The sequence below is a fragment of the Struthio camelus genome, chromosome 12, assembly GCF_040807025.1.
Source record: "Struthio camelus isolate bStrCam1 chromosome 12, bStrCam1.hap1, whole genome shotgun sequence".
Classification (NCBI taxonomy): Eukaryota; Metazoa; Chordata; class Aves; order Struthioniformes; family Struthionidae; genus Struthio; species Struthio camelus.
In genome coordinates this window covers 25139050-25158092 of record NC_090953.1, presented here as the reverse complement: position 1 = coordinate 25158092, position 19043 = coordinate 25139050, and the positions used below count along the sequence as shown (strand labels likewise).

The 19043-nt window shown below is 44.0% G+C and overlaps 1 protein-coding gene and 1 long non-coding RNA gene across 11 annotated transcripts in view; one reads left to right on the top strand and one right to left on the bottom strand.

Annotated features, from left to right (window-relative positions):
- Positions 1-19043, bottom strand: part of MYO9A (myosin IXA) — a 225775-nt gene that overhangs the window by 70534 nt on the left and 136198 nt on the right. For all 10 annotated transcript variants that reach the window (XR_011143653.1, XR_011143652.1, XM_068957968.1 and 7 more), the window contains one exon: positions 11455-11589. Coding sequence is in view for 8 of the 10 variants with exons in the window: in XM_068957968.1 (XP_068814069.1) it covers positions 11455-11589 (135 nt within the window). In the remaining 2 variants the exon portion in view is untranslated. The remainder of the gene's footprint in view (positions 1-11454; positions 11590-19043) is intronic.
- On the top strand, positions 3312-10862 carry LOC138068845 (uncharacterized). The gene is made up of 3 exons (XR_011143654.1): positions 3312-8696; positions 9452-9572; positions 9954-10862. It is a non-coding gene; the product is annotated as an uncharacterized lncRNA (long non-coding RNA).

Sequence of the window (19043 nt, the reverse complement as noted above, 5' to 3'; positions counted from 1 at the left end):
GCTGAGGCTGCCAAACTGCCATTCCACTCGGCTGCTCCTTTTCTCTGCCCAGCATTACAGCCCCTGCCCTGGTTTCTCAGCAGCAGGTAATGACTCGTAAGGTTGCCCTTCCCAACGCGGTTCTCTCCGCACGCAATGCCTGGCAGCGTGGGACTTGTTGAGGAGCAACCACGGATAAAGACCAGAGAAAAGCTCTTCCAAGGCAGCAGCACTCCCTGCACCTTACCTAGGAGCACAGTGCTTTGGAAAAGCGTGAACAGAGCTCCATGCGGCAACCTTACAAATCTCACCGCCTGAGCACTAGTTCAATGAGCTTAGACCCAGGTCACCTGGTCAGAGGAGGCTAAGACCATTTGGGGAAAATGAGTAATTGCAGGAAACACCAATCATCTCTCCTGATCATGAAACTGGAGGCGCCTGACAGGGGCTGGGGAAAAATCAACTCTGGAGCAGAAACTCTCATATTTTTGTTGATACCAGAAGCAAGGAAATGATCTGCGAGGTATGCTCAGGCCCCCAAAGGTGAGAACGTCTGCATCTTTCAGTCCTGACCCAGCAACTGGGAGTGACAGTTCACTCACCACAGAGATGCACTACAGAAAGGTGAGTCTCGCTGCTTACGTGCCAGATCCAAGCGCTGGCCAACTCCCTGCAGAGCTAAGGGAGTACCATCCTGCGTGATGCAGTAAAAAACACTGATGTCATCTAATCATGTTATTCTGAAGTCTGGGACAGAAACCGTGTGAAGACTAATGCACTGAGGGCAATAACTTTGAAGGAGGGAGGCAGTAATTTTAACCATCTTGGCAGGATTCACTGGAACTTGTTTCTCAGCACTCTGAGATATGGTCTACACTGGAAAGGGCTCACAACCGCTCTGACAAACTCTTGAAATATGAAAACACAGGTCAGAGTACTTTTGCTGGCATAGATTATATCAGTTCCACAGGCAAAACGTTGCTGGCAAAAACAACTCTTTGACAGAGATACACGCCTATTCTGACAATGAATCAATGTTATAAGATTCATACCATTGACAGTCCTAGTGTCTGCAAAACTTCTAGTCCAGTAAAGTCCACAGATTCCTATTTTTGGCTTCCTTACTTCCAAAAACATATCGCTTTACTCTTCCCACCCCCTGGGAAAAATAAACCTGGGTTACTGCAGACAGAAGCTATGTTTTGGCTGTGCACTGAGCTCCCAAACACAGCAGCGGACCCAAAGAACTGGGCGAAGAGCCAAAATATTCCATAATAATTCCAAAATATTCCATAATAATTCATTTAGGTCCCTCAGAGTCCAGCAGACCAATATTCTCCTCTAACTATACAGGGTGAGAAGCTACCAACTGTTCTTCAGATGACCTACATAATAGCCATGAGCAGATTAATGCCTTCCAATTTAGCATTTAGGAGCATGCCTGCTACTTTGACTACGCTGGCACGATTATGTTGGCAGGGCCTCCTTACGGACACGCGACATATGTCAACAAGGGGAGTTCCTCTGCCGGCGCAAGTACAATAACTTCTCAAGTGATTTGAGCTAAACGGACAGAGCAGACCTTCATCGCCATAGCTGCATCTGTGTGTTTGCTAGCCTAGGCAGGTCAGCAAAAGCGTGTAATGTCGATTTGGCCCATCTGACTCAGCTGAAGCTCAGGAGAGAAGGGGGTGAGTGACTTCATCTTACCTCTCGCTAAGAAAAAGAAAACACATTTCACTGTTTGGAAAGATGTGGCAAGACAAGGAGGTGTTTCATAAGAGAGGACAGTGTTAGCTTGTGTTTTTCTAGCCTGCACTGCATCTTTTCGAGCTAATATGAATTACAGTGCTCACGCTGATCTGGATGCTACGACAGGAAACAATTAGTGATGCTCAGACATTAAAAAATGATATAAAATGTGGGTCCAAACTTTGAAATATATGTACTTGGAATCTGCACACATAAATCTTTATATATATATCTGTGTGTATATATGTGTTTATGTATATATATATATATATTTATAAATAACAACAATAAAGATGTATGATCTTTATGTATAATCACATATCATCTGAGGCATATTAGCACACAGAATTAGTACACATGAAAAAACAGGACTTCGCAGAATTTCCAACACTGTGAAAACTAAAAGAACTGCAGTAAACAGATAGCCAAAACGCCTGCCTACTATTGACCACTGAGCACAAAATAAAGAGAGGAACTGATTTCGCCAGTATAAAGGGATGTAACAAAGAGTAATGAACTGATACGAAAATACATGTGCTGAGCATCGGGAAAATATTCCCAACTGGGACGCAAGAACAGACAGAAGCTTAATCGCCATGAACGTGAGACATTTGGACTTTTCTAGTTCAACGTGCGGAAAAACAGTTACCGTTATCTTGAGAGAGGAGCTGCATCGGTTCCCTTATTCGCCTTCAGGCCTTTATTTAGATGTTAAACCAAATAGAAATAATCTCCAATCCGCCACATAATTAAAGGTTGATATATTCTGACTGAGAGAAGATACCCACAAGCCCAACAGCTTCTTTGAGGAAGTGGACTGGCGCCGGAAAACACCATCTGTACACTTATATCCACCCAGAGAGGGCGGACTATTAGGAAGAGCTTGCAGTGTGCAGAGTCCACCCGGCTTTATTCATTTGTCTGTGGCTTAATCTGTGTCTGTTCTAATCTAATCCAAGTAGAGTGTTCCTTATATATTAAAAAAAAAAAAAAAAATCCACTTTCTCAGCATTTCACTGACTTGAAGGCAGTCGTCCTCTACAGCAGGGATACCGCCGTAAGTGGTAGCGGTAAAGCTATGGGCAGCCATGGCAGTGCAAAACCACACTAGCTACTATTTAACAGGCAGTGATATTTCATCTTTCATATGCAGAACTACAAAACTCAGGCATATTAAGAACGAAACAGAAAACAAAATGATTAATCATTTGCATGGGATTGCACACAAATTAAATATGGTCTGTTCTTGTTTCCCCAAAACACGAAAATACCTGCTTCAAAACCGCTTGACTAAATCACTGCAGTGGAGGAAAACCCCATCAGCTCATTCACTTCCTTCCCAGACGGAGCTAGATAAGCTCCAGGACTTTATCTGCCAGAGTCTGTTATCTCACAGCTTTTCCCACTGAGGCAGAAGAAGGCCTTGCTGATGCATGAACAGTCCCAGAATAAAGCGGGAAACCAGCAGAAAACAGTTCTGCTAGAGTAGCTCCACGTGGGAACGCTTACTGTCACGCGAGGTTACGTAGGCATTACCATCTGCCCCAGAATCCCTCACTTCATCCGGTACCTACATTTTACGAGGACACAAGGCTGCACTCTGATGCAATCCATAGACAGACGTCCCCGCTTTTCTCTACGAAAGTGTTTTTTTTCTAAAAATTCGAGTCCAAACGGAGCAGCGTGACAGTCCTCTCTCCTTCGCTGTCTACTTCACTTTCTGCACTTACAAAGTGAGAAACTAGGAAGTGAACTATTTTCATTTCTGTTTTCGTTCTTAGCCTATTTGCCCGACTCTTCCTTAAAAACGTTACAAGGAGAGAGAAGAGAGAGGGAGAAGAGAGAGAAGGCGGCAACAGGAGCGCGCGATCCAGAGAGCAAAGAAGAGACAACACTCGCCTGTGGGACTGAATAAGCTGCTGCACGCAGCGTGCCTGGCATTCCCCGAGTTGGTAGGTGCTGCTTTTGACTCAGAGAGCGCGTGGACCCTCAGTTACAGCGCAATTTTCGCCCACTTTTCCAAGCTTCGGAGAGATAAAGGGAACAGGAACCGGCGGAGGGACGCAGGGAGGAGACTGCCTCTAGCGCCTGCTGGGTACGAGACTTGGGGGAAGTTTGCGGGGTTTATAAAAACTGTATTTGAGAGAGACCTCTCAGGCGCTCAGGCTATGACTGCATTTCTTGGTATAAATCCGTAACATTGCAACAAGCAACAGTCAAAGCCGCTGCACGTGCAGTGGGTGTTTAATACCACTGGAGCCACCATCCTTGGCAAGGAACATTTCTAGAGCTTTCTAGCTATATCCATTGGTCTAGAATTTCGCTAAAGACCCAGAGGAAAAGACATCACTAGCATCACTAGCACTGGCGCGCGAGGCCCTGGAAAACAACCGTCGCGTAATTAGTGCTCCTACGCGCCTGGATATGTCAGGAGAGAGCACCCGCTGGAGCTTGAAAAGACCCAAGCACGTGAAGTTACTCAGACGTAACAAAACCGCGCTAAAAGAAAATCCACTCTGCCATCCCTGACAACTCCATGCTTAACAAACGAAAAAAATTAAAAAAAAATACTTGGATATTTTATCTAAAAGGTTTTGTTCCCCTTCAACTCTGTAAGGATTCAAAACAAGCTTTATTTCAAAGTCCGTTTCTCGTCACTGATGCTGGTGGGACGGACTTCAAGGGCGCAACAGTTTTGCGTTGCGTTTTTAAACGCTGCTGCTGCTGAGCTGCCCTGCGCTTTTCGCCCACGTTTTCAAACGCGCCTTTTTCTGCAGAATTCCTGACCAACAGCACAGCCACACGCACAGTACAATCGAGGCCTGTCTCACGGAAGGGGTATTCAAAGCGGGTTAGACGTCCTCAAGTCGATTTAAAGAGGAGTGGACTTTGGGAAATTCAGAAACCAGCCTATTTTTAATTACACCATCTGGTAATGCCGGGGTCGTGATAAACAGCCTCCCCGTGCATTTCATCGCGGTCCCATTTCAGTTATAAACCATCACCATCACCGCAGGACTGTCTGCCCTCTTTTACATCACCCCATTTATCAGCAGCCACCTCTCTTTTCGGCCACGCGTATGCTCAGATCTCAAGAGTTACTTCTAGTTTTCCCGTCGCCATGCCAGAGCGGCTCAGGGCATCCTTTAAGGCCGGCAACCTTCAGCCTGCCCAGGGAGAGCAACGGCCAGGTCGCAACCTCCTACGCAAGCAAGCGAAGCGCTGGGCACCAGAAGAAGGCAAATTTTTGCATCGGAGATGTCAAATCCCAGTGAAATCTTTGTGCGGGAACTAGCTAATTCTATGTTAAAAAAAATAAAACTCATTGAATTCCTATTTTGGGATCCCCTTCGAAGCACACGAGGCAAACGTTCAGCTGTCATTAAATGACAATGAGGAAATAGAGAAGAAATAATTGAAAGACATTATATTTAGCCATCACTGGATGGTGTCTATTTTTCCCTGCGGGAGTAAATCAGCCAGCAATCACCAGCGGGTGACAAATACAATGTATGTAACTAATTAGACTTTCAAAACACTCGCTGAATGTTGGCAGCTGGCTTGGAAACAAAAGTGCTCAGTTCCATTTCCTTCGCGTTTGAGGTTACTATTTCGGTGGCCGTTCAGAAAACGGCAAGTCAGTGCAATCTGCAACAGCTGTTCCAGGGAACAAGATTTGACCTTCTTTAGAAGCTGATGCAGAGCCCCTGGAGGCAGCGGCCAGCCTCCCATCAGCTTTAGCATGCACACATGAAAATCGTAGCTCTGCTTCAGCACTTGAAATCAGGGAAACTTTTGAAGGAACGGATGCAGAACAAGACTAAGCGGTAGAGCTCAAGCTCTTCTCATCTTTTCGATTCTCCTCTTCACTACACGCAACTTGAGCGTCCCACGGATTGCACCATTTCTTATAGAAACGCGACAGGCTGAGGGATCATCAGCCTAAAGATGGGAGTTTCTCTACCGTCCTGCCTCAATGCAGCGTGCACCCAGTGTCGCACGCACCCAGTGTCGTGCGTGGCCGCATGCCCGGCCCTGGCTCTCCGGAGACCCTCTTGCACAGCATCCACGACCTCAAATTAATTCATACTTGCAGCAGGCTCACAGTACACCCTATGACAAGAGCTATCTGATACTACCACTATAAAATCCCCCAATAAAATCTTGTTACCATGCCAAAGCAAGCATCCAGGGAGGAATAACGTCCTTCTGACTACAAAAATGCACCAACGTGTCTACGTCACATTGTTTTAAGAGAAGTCGGTTGCTCGCAAATACTTGCTAGGGCTTTCAAGCTGAACTAATCAATGATTTCTAAAGTTCTTGCCTAATCTAGCTCAAAGGTATAAGGAATGGGCAAGAAGTTTGTCCCGCTTGTTGTAGCTCTGGACTACTAACTCCAGGTAACATATCAGTGAATATGCCAAGGGTTTGGCACCGCAGCAAAATAGGGCAAATGGTCTCAAAGTTAGAAGCGCAAAATTGAGGTGCAAAGTTGTGTGGATTTAATGCACAAGGAGCCAAAGACACAGACCCTGATTATCCCGTTCCTCGCTCCCCCTGACAGATACCATTCTGTAAATAATTCTCTGGGTTTCAAGTAAGTGCAGTAGCTCAGTATGCCAGACGCTCTTCAGATCAGCCACGGCATAAACCAACTCCAACCTGGTACTCTGTTAAAGAGAGCACTCTTGAAAATATGCCAGCCAAAAGCCGCACGCGGTATAGAAACGGTGGCACCCACATGCTAGAAGGGCCCGTTGGGCTCACCAGCTTTTTTCCCCAAATGACTATTCTCTAGCACAACTAGTTTTTTTTCTAAAAAGCGCGGCCCCTCTGTTGACCAAATCCCAAATCAGTCCTACCTTTACCTCACTCTTCCGATCAAAAGATGGACTCACATCTTTAAAATCACACAGCTGCAAGACATGGAATAACCCATGGGCTTGACCAAATGCAAAACGCGATCACAAGACGTTCCACAAAAAAGAAACACAAAACCAACCTAAATCCATACTTCTTACAGGTAGCTAAACCTTAACATCCAAAAACACACAGACACTCTGAATCCTTTACACCAGCACCTCACATCTGGAGAACTTTCTAGAGCATTTTCTAATAGTGGTTTGCCACATTTTCTAAGACATCTCCTTAAGACGCCAGTAGGCAGTTTTAATACTACTTTTGTTTTTTTCAGTCCGTTTTTGTACTACCCCTAAATCCCTCCTTACCCACCGCGCACCTCCTCCCTCTCCTACTCGGGCCTTCATCGGGGAGAAAGGAAAGGGATGTGATCAATTCACTTCTGTAAAGCTAAATTAACATCTTCGGCACGTATTCGTCGTTCTGAGAAACCTGGTAACAGGATGGGGGCGAACAAAGCCTTTCTGCAATCCAGTCCTAGGCTATCCTCTCCCTTTCCCCTTTACCCCACCGCCTCTCCAAGAGCAGAAGAGCCAAAGCAAACAGTTTTGGGGGTTGATAATGACGGGAGTAATGTTTTATTTCAAGCTTGCAGTTTGAAATCTTCCTATTCTACAGTTAATGTTTAAGTAACTATATGCATTCATTTAAAAAAAAAAAAGTTATGTGCAATGGCATATTTCCAAATAATAAATCAATAACTTCTGCAGTTTGTTATTTCGCTGCATGTCATGTGGGATACAGCTGACTAAAGCATTTTTCAAAAAGCGCTCGCTATCCCATCTCCAACTAAAACAGAAATTTGAACCAAGTCTTACAGTACTCAATGGCTGACTTCTAATGGTTGTCTTTTGTCTCCAGCAGCGATAAAGATAAAATACGTCCGGGCCTAAATGGACCGATGAAATATAGAAGGGAAAAGATGCACCATGCGATAGAAGAAAACCCTGCTTTTATAACGCAGCTTTATTTTCTCTAAATGACATATGTGGTAGGCTACTGGAAGATGGAGCAGCACGGAGTTAGAAAGCCCGTATAGCCAACATCCTTTAAAATACAGTGGGTAAAACCCAAGGATACAGTCATTTCACAGACTAAGTTGCGTATCATCACTCCCTGTGACAAATCACTGCATTTTTTTTTTTAGTTCGCTCACACCAAGGAACAAACTTACGATTTCAGAACCTCTGCGCCAGGCCAGATTGTTAGATTTTTTCCACCTATTACACAGGAACAGTAAAACCTGCACAGCTCCGGAAACAGTGACACAACTCGAGGTGAACTGAGCACACAAATTGTGGGACACGTTATCTTTACGAAATTAAGTTTTCACATGTGCTAGGAGAGCATCAAGCTCACTGGGGACTGAGGCACAAAATGGACTTTGCTCAACACCTGAGCACCTGCCAGTTGAGTGGGTTCCAGGTAATTTTTATTCCAAGTCTCAACGTCTGTTATTCATCAACTTTTAAAACAATAAAAGGATGCCCTCGAAATTGAAATTTTGCATGTAAACAAAGGCTGCTGCTATGTATAAAGCGAGGCAGAAGAGCGCTTTGAACAGCAACATCTGTGTAACGGAAAGCTACAGAACTTCTTCTCAAGCCTTTCAAAGTACCAGGTGAAAACAGGACAAGCAGGGGGGCTAATCAAAAAGAAGAATACCAGAAAGTTGTCTGAGGAGATGTGTGGGAGATGAGTGAAATCGAAGACAGAGTTTGGAGAACGCTTTGATATAACACTAATTATCGGGACAGCATGTGATGCACGCAGAGGCAAAAATCAGCGTTCATGGCAGGATGCTTGGTTCACCCGTCCTCCAGAGCAAGCATCACATCGGGCAACGACTACAGGAGCAGCCATCGGCCACGAGGCGCAGCCCCTCTCCCAGCTTCTACCCAGCAAACCAACCTCTAGGGAGACGCACTGGAAAGAGAAAGCCTTCCTAAATAACGAGGCGAGCTGCATTTAAGTTATTCCTGGGCAACAGCAGGCTTTCTAGCCATAAATAACTCACTGAATCCAAGAGCTGGGCGACACAGGTATATGAGAATTTATGAGCCTGGGCTTTGCGGTCCGATTAGCGTACATCTCTCCTGCATGTTTCTATCGTCTGGTAAAGTATATTCCCACGTATCATGAATCATCACTAGCTTAAGTCTTCTGCAGTAATGCAGAACAGTTGGTTTAAAAAAAAAAGGAAAAATAGTAGCAAAGAGACATTAATACTTGCCTTTGTTCAAGGCAGAACTCTAACATTTACCTTTTTTGCCTTCACCTCCTATTTTACTATAAACAGTATGCAGGGATGTGTTATCCTTATTCATACGGTTGGCTCCAAGACAGACGTTTGCTATTGCAAAGATCTTTGAATCCGCCTCAGCCTGAAACAGATTCTCAGTATGTAGCACAACAGCAGCTGTATTTATAGGAGGCTGCAGACTGAAGACAGGCTGCCAGAGGACGCCTCTAACGGTTGTTTGCAAACAGCTGGAAATAACATTGTCTTTAGGCAGAACGTTTTGGGGGGAGGAAAAAAAAAAAAAAAAAGATTCACAAAGCACCTTCTATTATATTTCGCCAGGAATCATAAAAGGAAAAAATAAAATAAGGTTAAAACAGTACCATGCCTGTGCTAGATCACTTTGGGGTAAGCATTCTGGTTTCCAGAACATAAAAAGCATGTCATAGCCAACAATTACATCATTGCTAAATAGAGCATTCTTGCACACAAATTCAGCAATCATTTTGAGAAAAATCCTTGCCATTTACTCAAATTTGTCCTTTCTCTAAGCAGAAACGCCCAGACATTTTAGCAATGCTGTCTCTGGCCTCCTGCAAGCTTTCAAGCTAGGACAAACCTATCTCTGGAAGCCGAGGAGGATGCCCACGCTCCGCTGAGATTCTAGTGCCCTCAGGTAATTTTCATCAATAAGGTCAGTTGATTTTCAGCACAAAAGACAACAAATAAACCCTTGTAAGCTACAAATTTCTCAGATGAATTCATGGGTCAAGGAAATGAAGTATTTTGCTATTTTGAAATGCAGTATTAACTGCCAAGTCTTAATCTGTAGGTCGCCAATTATTATTAAAAAGCAGCTGACTCTTTGGGCCAGCTAGGGTATTGTTAAGTCCCAAAACCTGAAGACATATCACCAGTCTTGTTTTCACCAGATCCACTCCTCTACATGTAGAGCATAACTCCAAAGAAAGCAAAAGTAAATCACAAAGCCATATAAAAGAAGCCTGTCCTCACCCAAGAATTATCACTTACGCAGCGTATTTATTTAAATTTGTAGAAGGCGATAAGAATATTTTCCCCTAGCAGAGGCTGCAGATGATCATTTGCTTCTTAGATGACGTGCTCCAGCCCGGAGAATCGGAACGAGCCGTTCGGAATTGCATGCCACTGCAACTGCTCATCTCATCCATAAAGAAAATAGGGACTTTAATGACTTCATACACTTGACAGATTTATAGCAGAAAGCTAATTAGGTCATTGGCTACAAGACGGTCCAAGGAGAATTGCAGACGCATTCCTTCTGTCAGACTGCTGTAATCGGGAGCTTTGTATATACCCCAGGCCTAGGGAGGAGCGCTGACCTGCTAAGAAGTCCCAATCAAAGCACAGAATTCCCTTATGGATGATGGCATCTAAGTCCACTCTTGTGAGACAGGCAGCGGCTGCTGAAATGCGAGTGCCCTGCAGTTCCACCTCCCTCCCCAAGTCCCTTCTGGAAAGCATATCAGCAGCGTCACAGAAAAAAATAGCTGTATTGGCTTTGCATACTGTCTTTTAGTTTGCCTTTTTACGGTGGCTAAGGCTAAAGTAGACCTGCTTGCCTCTCGGTACAGCCAGGTTTTCCCATTAACTTCTTCCTGCACCTATGAAGCAGGATGCACTGGAATATAAAGACCAGTTACAAAACTGCAATAAAATGTTTTCGAGTAGCTCTGCTCCATCTTTTTGATATAGGAAAGAGCGCTGCCAGAGAAGGGTGGCACTGGTTAGCAAGCATGCCCCAAATACTCCCAAGAGTTCAAGGCTGTATAGATTATTCCCTCCTCTTACTTGAGGTCAAACAAGGGCAGCCTGCACTTTCTGCCTGGACTCATCTGACTTTGAGTTCATTTTCTGTTTTTACAGTAGTAGAAGAAACTACCAGACTTTCTGGGAAGGACCGGCTTAATTCTCTAACTTGGCCAGATTCACGCTGAAGAGTGTGCTTCTTATAACATATATATATATATATATATATATATATATATATATACATACACACACACACACTTTTTTTTTTTTTTATTTTTTAATTCTTCCATGGACATCTGCTGTCAGACACTGTCAGGGATGGGACACCCCAGACAGACTGGCTCCCATATAACCCAACTGTATGCTGTTCATTCATGAAATGACATGTACTTCAGCAGTCCTCCTGACGCACTTGTTTAGGGTCGTTAGATAAAAAATAATATTTGGAAATGCCTCTTCCCAGCCTAGTGAAGAGATTGTGCCCTTTTGTATTATATGTTGCCTATTAAATTGTGGCCTGTATTTTTGTCACCTCTGTTACAGTATGTTATTTTAAGGTGGGAAAGTCACACCCACATATAGTCTTCACACATACTCGTACATAGTGCTTATTTATCATAAAATATAGTAGATAGTAAATTTGAATAACTCACAGTACACTCTAACATAAAAACATTAACAGAACAATTTAAGAATTCTGGTCCACCAGGGCCACAAATTTATGCCAATCCTCCGTGGCATCACAGAGCAAGTATTTACAGACCTACCTGTTCCAGTTTAAAGATGTGTTGGTTAAAGTAGTGCTGCAAGCGCTCGTTGGCAAAGTTAATGCAGAATTGTTCAAAACTGTTATTTTCATAATCTTCAAAACCAAAAATATCAAGCACTCCAATGGATAAAGTCTGCAAGACAAAGGAAAAATGCAGATTAGAAGAGAGAAATCACATAAAATAAACGGAGCATCTGCATGCAGTACATAATCAAAAACACGCAAACAGAATTAAATCTACTTTACAGAAGGACTTTTAATTTTTACTGCAACTATTAATATTATGCCATCTGGAAGACTTCACCTTCATCAGAGACAACACGTAATTTTAGATATCTGGACAGATGGCCTTTTTCTAAAATAAAAGTCCTTTTGAGTATTTTATTATTATTATTACTTATAGCCAAACAAATCGCCATCTTTGAAGAAACCTGAACCCAGTTCCAACTTATTCTATTGGCTCTAAGAAAGTATTTATCCTTTGGGGAGAAAAGTGGGGGTGGGGTTGGGAAAAAAGACTCGCACCATGAAGACAGTCTACGGAAACACGCTTACAAAGTAAATACAGGGTGTCTAAGTAAACACGCTCCAGCTGTAAGCCTTCCAAAGAAACACCTGCACTGCAGGGGTTTATGCAGAAATAAGGCATTGCAATAAAGGAAAATCAGTCAGTTTGGAAGTGAAATAGTAACACCCAACTTGCATTAAAAAAAAGATCAGAACGTTAACCAAAGAAGCCAGTAAGCAATGAAAAGGTAACTTCTGAGGTGGTACTTCCAAAAATAAAACTTCCTGCAAGACACAGATCAATGTCACACAGTGAGGAGCACAAGGCCGACGGACAGACTCGTGGGCTCGGGACACAGCCTCTCTTGCCCTACCAAAACAGGTGCAAACAACAGTAATGCTGCTGAAAAGAAAGACTCAAATCAGTCCCCTAAGCAAGAGTTTCCTTCATATTTCAAAACTTGGGCAACAGAGCTGTTAGAGAAAACAAAAGCTCCTTTTTTAAACTAAGGACCAGAGAGGGTGCTTTTCCTGCCTTCCCTCCTCCTTAGGAGACTGAACTATTGTTTGCTTCACAAGCCGTTGTACGGGCAGCAAAACGAGCAAAGCCTCGTTTCCCGTGGATTTGCGTCCCAGAGCCCTGCACTCCTAGCACAGCCATCCCAGCTCCTGCATTAGGAGCAGAGGAGAGGTGCTGCTGGACCAGACCAGCTTCGTGTCTCCACCAGTGGCGCAGGAAAGCCTGCTGAAGGCATGCATCCAAGCCTGGCTCCTTCCTGGGCTCCGATCCCTTACTTGCATCCATGGTTCAGGGACGAGGCAGGTTCAAAGATACCTCCCTGCTCCCTTTAGTTCATGGGAACAGATCTGTAAGCGAAGAGCCGTCTAATCTCTTCTGGGACCCACTGCCACTAGCATTCCTCACAGCCTCCTGGGCCGGCAGCCGCTAGGAGTTCATTATTTTAAAAGTATTTTCTTTTCTAGTTCCATAAAGTGCCCCCCTAATATTGCAGGATTTGGTGAATTAGTTCTGCGTTCACTTTACCCACCACCTTCACGATATTGTAAAGCTCAACACCGCCCCACTCCAGTCTCCTCTCCAACCTGGACAGTCCTTGCCTGTCCCCATCTCTCGGGTCATTTCAGTGGTTAAAGTACCAGTTTCCTAATTCAGGATACCAATCAACCAAAATCAATTTGCCCATTGTGCTCGTCTGTACCTTCCCTACCCTGCTCGGACCTCTCAAGACGCAGAGAGACGGTAATCGAGACGCGAGCGCACCCAGGTTTTACGCGCATCCACACCTTTCCGTGCAACCTCCCGGGCACCTCCCCAGCTCCCAAACCAGCCTCCTTCCTCCTCGTGCCCCTTCCGCCCCAGCTAGGCAGGGGAGCGGTGGATGTGCCAGCACACGAGTCCCATTGACACGAGGCGCTAGGGTTAAAACGGAGAATTTCTGCAAGTTCCAAAACGATATACGACTGATCTGTTAAACCACTAATTAACGATTAGTTGCGTCGAGCAGCTCTCCTGGCATCAGGAGAAGAGCGAAGAGGGCAGAGCGTGGAGGGCGGCGCGCACGGAGAGCACCACCAGCAGCTCAGCCCTGAACCGCATTTGGGGCTAAGCCTGCAGGCCTCCGAAGGCATGTTTTTCAATTTTCCTGCTCTTATCCGCACAAAGGATTTTATCGAACCGTGCCCCTGCTTTCCTAAGGCTAGGCTAACCCTGCGGCCAGAAACGTAAAATAGATTATGCACAAGTCTGTCTATGATCCGTTTTCAACGGCTCAGGTGACCTGACGGTAAAATACTCCTTCCCCACAGATGCTATGAGCAGAGAAGTGGCACTGCTAGGAGTGAAGCCCTGCGTGCGTACAGGCTTCGGCTACCCAAACGCTCCTATAAGCAAAAAGGACAACATTCAAACTCCCCAAACTCTCCTCATCCTATTTTTACAAAAGGTCTTCAGCTGCCTTATCCTCCTCTTGCCTGATGCTTAGGCTTTTCCCCTTATTCCAGGGCCGGATAGACTATCCCTCCTCACCGCCATGCATGCCTGTTATAACGATGACTCCCCAACATATCTGGCCAGCTACCCAGCAGTTTGAATCATCTGGCTAAATGCCCAAGAGAAATAGCCGTTTAACCAAAAAATGGAGAGTGGAAGCCACTGGAGTGAGGAACTGGACCAGCAGAGTGACTCGCTCTCGTTCACTGCTTTTGAAGGCTCCCGTATCCTTTCACTGTTTGTCCCACCAAGTGTGGCAACACTTTTGCTCGCTGAAATATTCATTAAACAAGCACATCTTTTGGCTTATCTTTTTTTCTTTTTAAATTAAATTTCAGTATGGTTTTTTTAATTTTCAGGATAATAAGCATTTTAAATGTTTTATCTCTATTGTAATATACACGCAAAAAGGCGATAATGCAAACCGCGCGAGAAGCGACTGCTTCAAATCTAAAACACCGATCAGCCACTTGCAGCACCACTTGTGCGAGATGGGTTGCGACCACAGATATTCCACTGTGGTCCATGCTTTTGTGCACAGAATAAAAAATTTCACAAAATTACTCTAGATGAAAGTCTCTGTGGCACTACTTGAAACCCACAAGGCTTGTACATGGGAAAAATGAACAAACTTGAAGAAACGCCCTTGAATTGCCCATTCCAGGTGCCCGCGCTTTCACACGCGCCGTGTTGATGCACCGGGGACACGGTTAAGCCATCACCACGAATGGACAACTCAAACTCAACAGGGACGGTCTTGTCAAGCTCTCTCAAACAATTTAATATTAACATTTCAAGTGAGTGCCGTATGGAAATCAGCAAAGATAGAACATAAACTAGACTTCATGTAGCCAAATTTAGTTCATGCCTTACCATTGTTTCTCTATTGAAACTAATAGTTAAAGAGAACAAGTACACAGTATGGACGAGCCTGCAAGTTTGTAGTATTGCACAAGTACGCAGCAGGACTAGCAGCAGACAATGCTGCTTAGCAGATAAGTTTATGGCAAAATTCTTGTCCTTAAACGTGCATCTATGAGGATTTTTAAATTTGAGAGACTCCTGGGTCAGGAATTACTCTATCTGAGACAATAACAGCGGCCTCACGCTTTTCTAAAAACGTCACCAACATGAATCACAGAGTTAAACACTAAGTACGAGCCTTAGAGGCATGCAGCAAATAACCAGCTCAAAGCTAAGTTCACTTGCTCTGCAATCCCCAAACTAGCAATAAACAGAGATTGCTGGAGCTGACCGATGTTGCCTCCAAACGCGCGCTGGTGATGTCATTCCACCATAGAGTTACATGTTACATTTTGGCAGTCACAAATAGGTTTGCTTCAAATTCTAGGGAACAAAAAAACCTTTTTTTTTTTTTTGAAAACAACATTGCAAACAAAGCCAACACTGTAAAAAAAAATCAAAACCACCACCAGTAAATCTAAAAGGATGACTGCAATCTGCAGCTGCACAACACGCTCGCTGGCACATTGCGCAAAGCAGGAGGCAATGACACACCAGGAACTGGGAAGCTGGGACTTGAAAATAATGGAGAGATGCGCATTAAACCCATTCAGTGTTCAGCAATTCTTCCTCTGTTTCAAGTCAGATATCCAAGAATAAACTCATTCATTAATTTATGTTATTGAGAGGCACGGATTCACCTTCAGTGTCATGAACACATGCAGAGCACCTCATCTGAAAACAATAACATCGTTATTTAGCAGGAAATGAAGACACTTTGCAAGAACCAAATGGGAAAAGCTTAAAAAAACCTGCCAAAATTTCTTTCATTAAAACACGATCTACACTATATCATCATTTTAAGCAACAAGAAGAATTTGTAAGACTTCTTAGCCTAATTTATAAAAATGTGAATTAAATAAAAGATCTCTCTGAGGTTTAGTATTCTAGTTGTCATGAGAAGGAAAAACCTCTGACCTCATTAATAAAGGTTAAATTTTGGACAATTTGCACAATATCATAAGAACAGTCATTTGCATAACTGAATCCAAAAGTTATGGAGAAAAGCCCACGGATAATGAAGAACACACATTAGCAGCCAGTGATTCACAGTGAGGCTGAAACACAGCGGCATTGTTATAAGTGTAAAACAACACGTATCATATAACTATTCAAAACTCAGTTCAGAAATAACACACTACAAATTCTGTCAGCAAGCAAGATAAGCCAAATCCCACTGTGTTTTCCTAAAATAATTCACTGTACATTTATCTAAGTTTGGATATCAAAGGTCTGACTTGAGTCTTTCAAATGCTAGTTTGAAAAATATTGAAAGAATGAGGACTGAGGTTTTTTTTTTTCTTTTTTTTTTTACTCTAGTTTCATATTTGGATCTTCTCCTCTCTGCCGATATCAGATACACACACATATCGGGACACGAAACTTCTCTCCCTTTTAATTGTCCCAAGTTCTCTTGGGGCCACCAACTTTGTTAGGATCTAAGTTTTCTTCCTGTCTATCACCAAGACAGAGAGTCCATCAGAAATTGAAGGGGCTTAAAGCCCCTGAGCCACGAACAGCCTCTTTTGCAGCCTCACTGGCGAATGCTATAAGCACCAGACAGGCTGATCTTTTGGTCTACAGAGATTTGTCTCAGGTGGTTGGAGCAACAACTGCTTTGCTTCAGCAAAAATCCGTTTGCCCAATACGGAGATGGCTACACATGTTCTCCTGGCATGCAGAGCAGGGAGCAAAGCAGCATTTTGTGTGCACCATACGCACAACCAAGTGTCTGCAAGTATTTGCTTCCTTCCCCAACTTCCACTCGTACACATTGACGGCCTGAGCTATCCCCAGGCGAAGGGCCACCCTGCGTGAAGACAACTCCTGCAAAGGCTGCAAAAAGCTCAGACACGGGGTTTTTACAGAACAGCTGAGTTCTGATTTCAGAACACTGAAATCCAAATTTGCACTCAGGGACAAAATGTACTTTCACATTCACTTTTGTCGTCAGCTTCTGACCCCTGTTCCTCTTACTGACATGGAGTGGTGACTATACAGTTCTCCTCCCATACTTACTCTGAATTTGGATGGATTTGAGGTTTGTTTTTTTTTGTTTGGTTGGTTTTTTTAAGCTATGCTTCATATGGATTCTGACTGCCACAGAAGACCGATCTCTGCCAGCAATTCCTCAGCTGACAACCTTCCCCACCTTCGAAATCTGCAGGATTACTTGAAAGTACACCTGAAGAGTCAAAGTAACACCAGTGACAAGCGTGGCACAGGATCACACCAGTACCAATAAATTCCCGTGAGGTTAGTAAGAGCACGTACTGCCAGCGTACTCCTCAGCAACTGCCCATCTGCAGGCTCTCTCCTCAAAGTAAGCCCACGTTCCTTAAGGAAAGAGGGCTTTCATGACATCTACATTGAACTTAAAGCATTTACATGGCCACTTACTGCAGAGGAGCTCACATACTGTTAATCCACTGCAACTCAGGAGTCATCAACCTTTCATGGGAGGATGGCAGATTATGGTTTTCTTTCGCACATCGGAAAGTAAGTGCATCAGGAGAAATTTTTTTAGAAGCTGGTAGACACTGTCACTCATAGCAGTAAACACCATCATCTAAGTGTTGTCACATTGCCTTTGTGGAAAGGAGCCAGGATCTATCAGTTTTGGCCAGAAGAGCAAATGATGGTCCCTCAAGCTTCCTGCCCTGCTTGGTGTCATTCACATCCATGCTGGAGATGACAGACCTCCACACGCCTGACTCACCTCGCAGTTCCTCGCTCATGTTGCTAAACCCCCAAGAGCACATATGGGAGTTAAGAAGGGCCTATAGTCTAATCCAGGGCTTCTCAAAGCCTAATCTGCAAAAGGATTTCAAGAGGATTGTGAGGTGTTAGGGTAAACACAATTAATTAGTATCAGCTCAGTTCCTTCAGGGTGCAGAAGCGAGCAGCAGTTGTAATTGCTCGTTGTGGGTATCAACGGCAGGCACAGAATGGCAAATGCAACTGTTCCCACCCCCAGCCGCTCATGATAGCTTTTTTCCTTCCTCGGTGCTAGAGGAATTGAAGTCAGGGGCTAACAAGGGGCGAGAAGGTGATTCCGTAAAGCAACCTGAGAGAAACTTTTCTGGTCGCAGTTTAACAAAGCTCCTCTCTGTAGCTCTGTGCAATGCACGTCAACTCTCCACTTGAACTTCTCTGTTCGTAAAAAGGACAGAATTCAGGTATTTTCTGGATTTCTGAGGGAACTGTGAAAATTAACCAATGTTCATAAAGGGCTCTGAAGATGAAACCAATGACATTACAGTATATAGAAGTACATATTTCTATTCTTTATCTTCATATCTTGCCCACCCAAGCACTTCTCAGCAAGTCTGGACTACACACAGCCCACAATCAGTTTGCTGGACTACACTTGGCACCTGCCACAGGTAGGAGTTTGCATATTCCCATAACTCCAGTTTTTGTGCGTTTGCCAACATTCATGGATACGTTCTTGTGCAAGGACAAGACTCTCAGCTCCCAGCACTTGCTCCATTACATAGATCTTACAGCTACCATGCAATTTTGGGACAAAGTTATGCAGTTAGGGGTCAGAGAACTTGGAATTATGAATCCTGGAGATAGCGCAGGGAGATGGGCAAGAGGAGACAGAGGAAGCCAGTTATGCAGAACGGGAGTCTCACCTGGAGGACACAGAGACAGCGATGCAGGTAAGAAGCATGAGTATGGGATCTTAAAGCTCTTGCCTGATGAGCCTTGAGGTTGATAACTGAAGTACAGCCCATACATATTTAGTTGCACCCTACTGTTTTCAATATTCTGACTAGATTTTGCAAACTTAACGGTGCCCAAGCCCTGTTATATATGTAAATGCTATGGGAGAGATGTAATTTTTTTAAAAGTATGTCTCTGAAACTAGATCATGAAAACAAACTAGTGTTTGAGAAGCATTTCCTTTACCAAAGGGATCCAGCTTTTGCAAATTCACCAACTACACAAATGGCTTTTTTCAGACAGAACAAACAAGTTTTCATGACTTGGAAAATCAGGAAAGAACACAAATTTTTCAGTAAAATATTAAGCAGAGG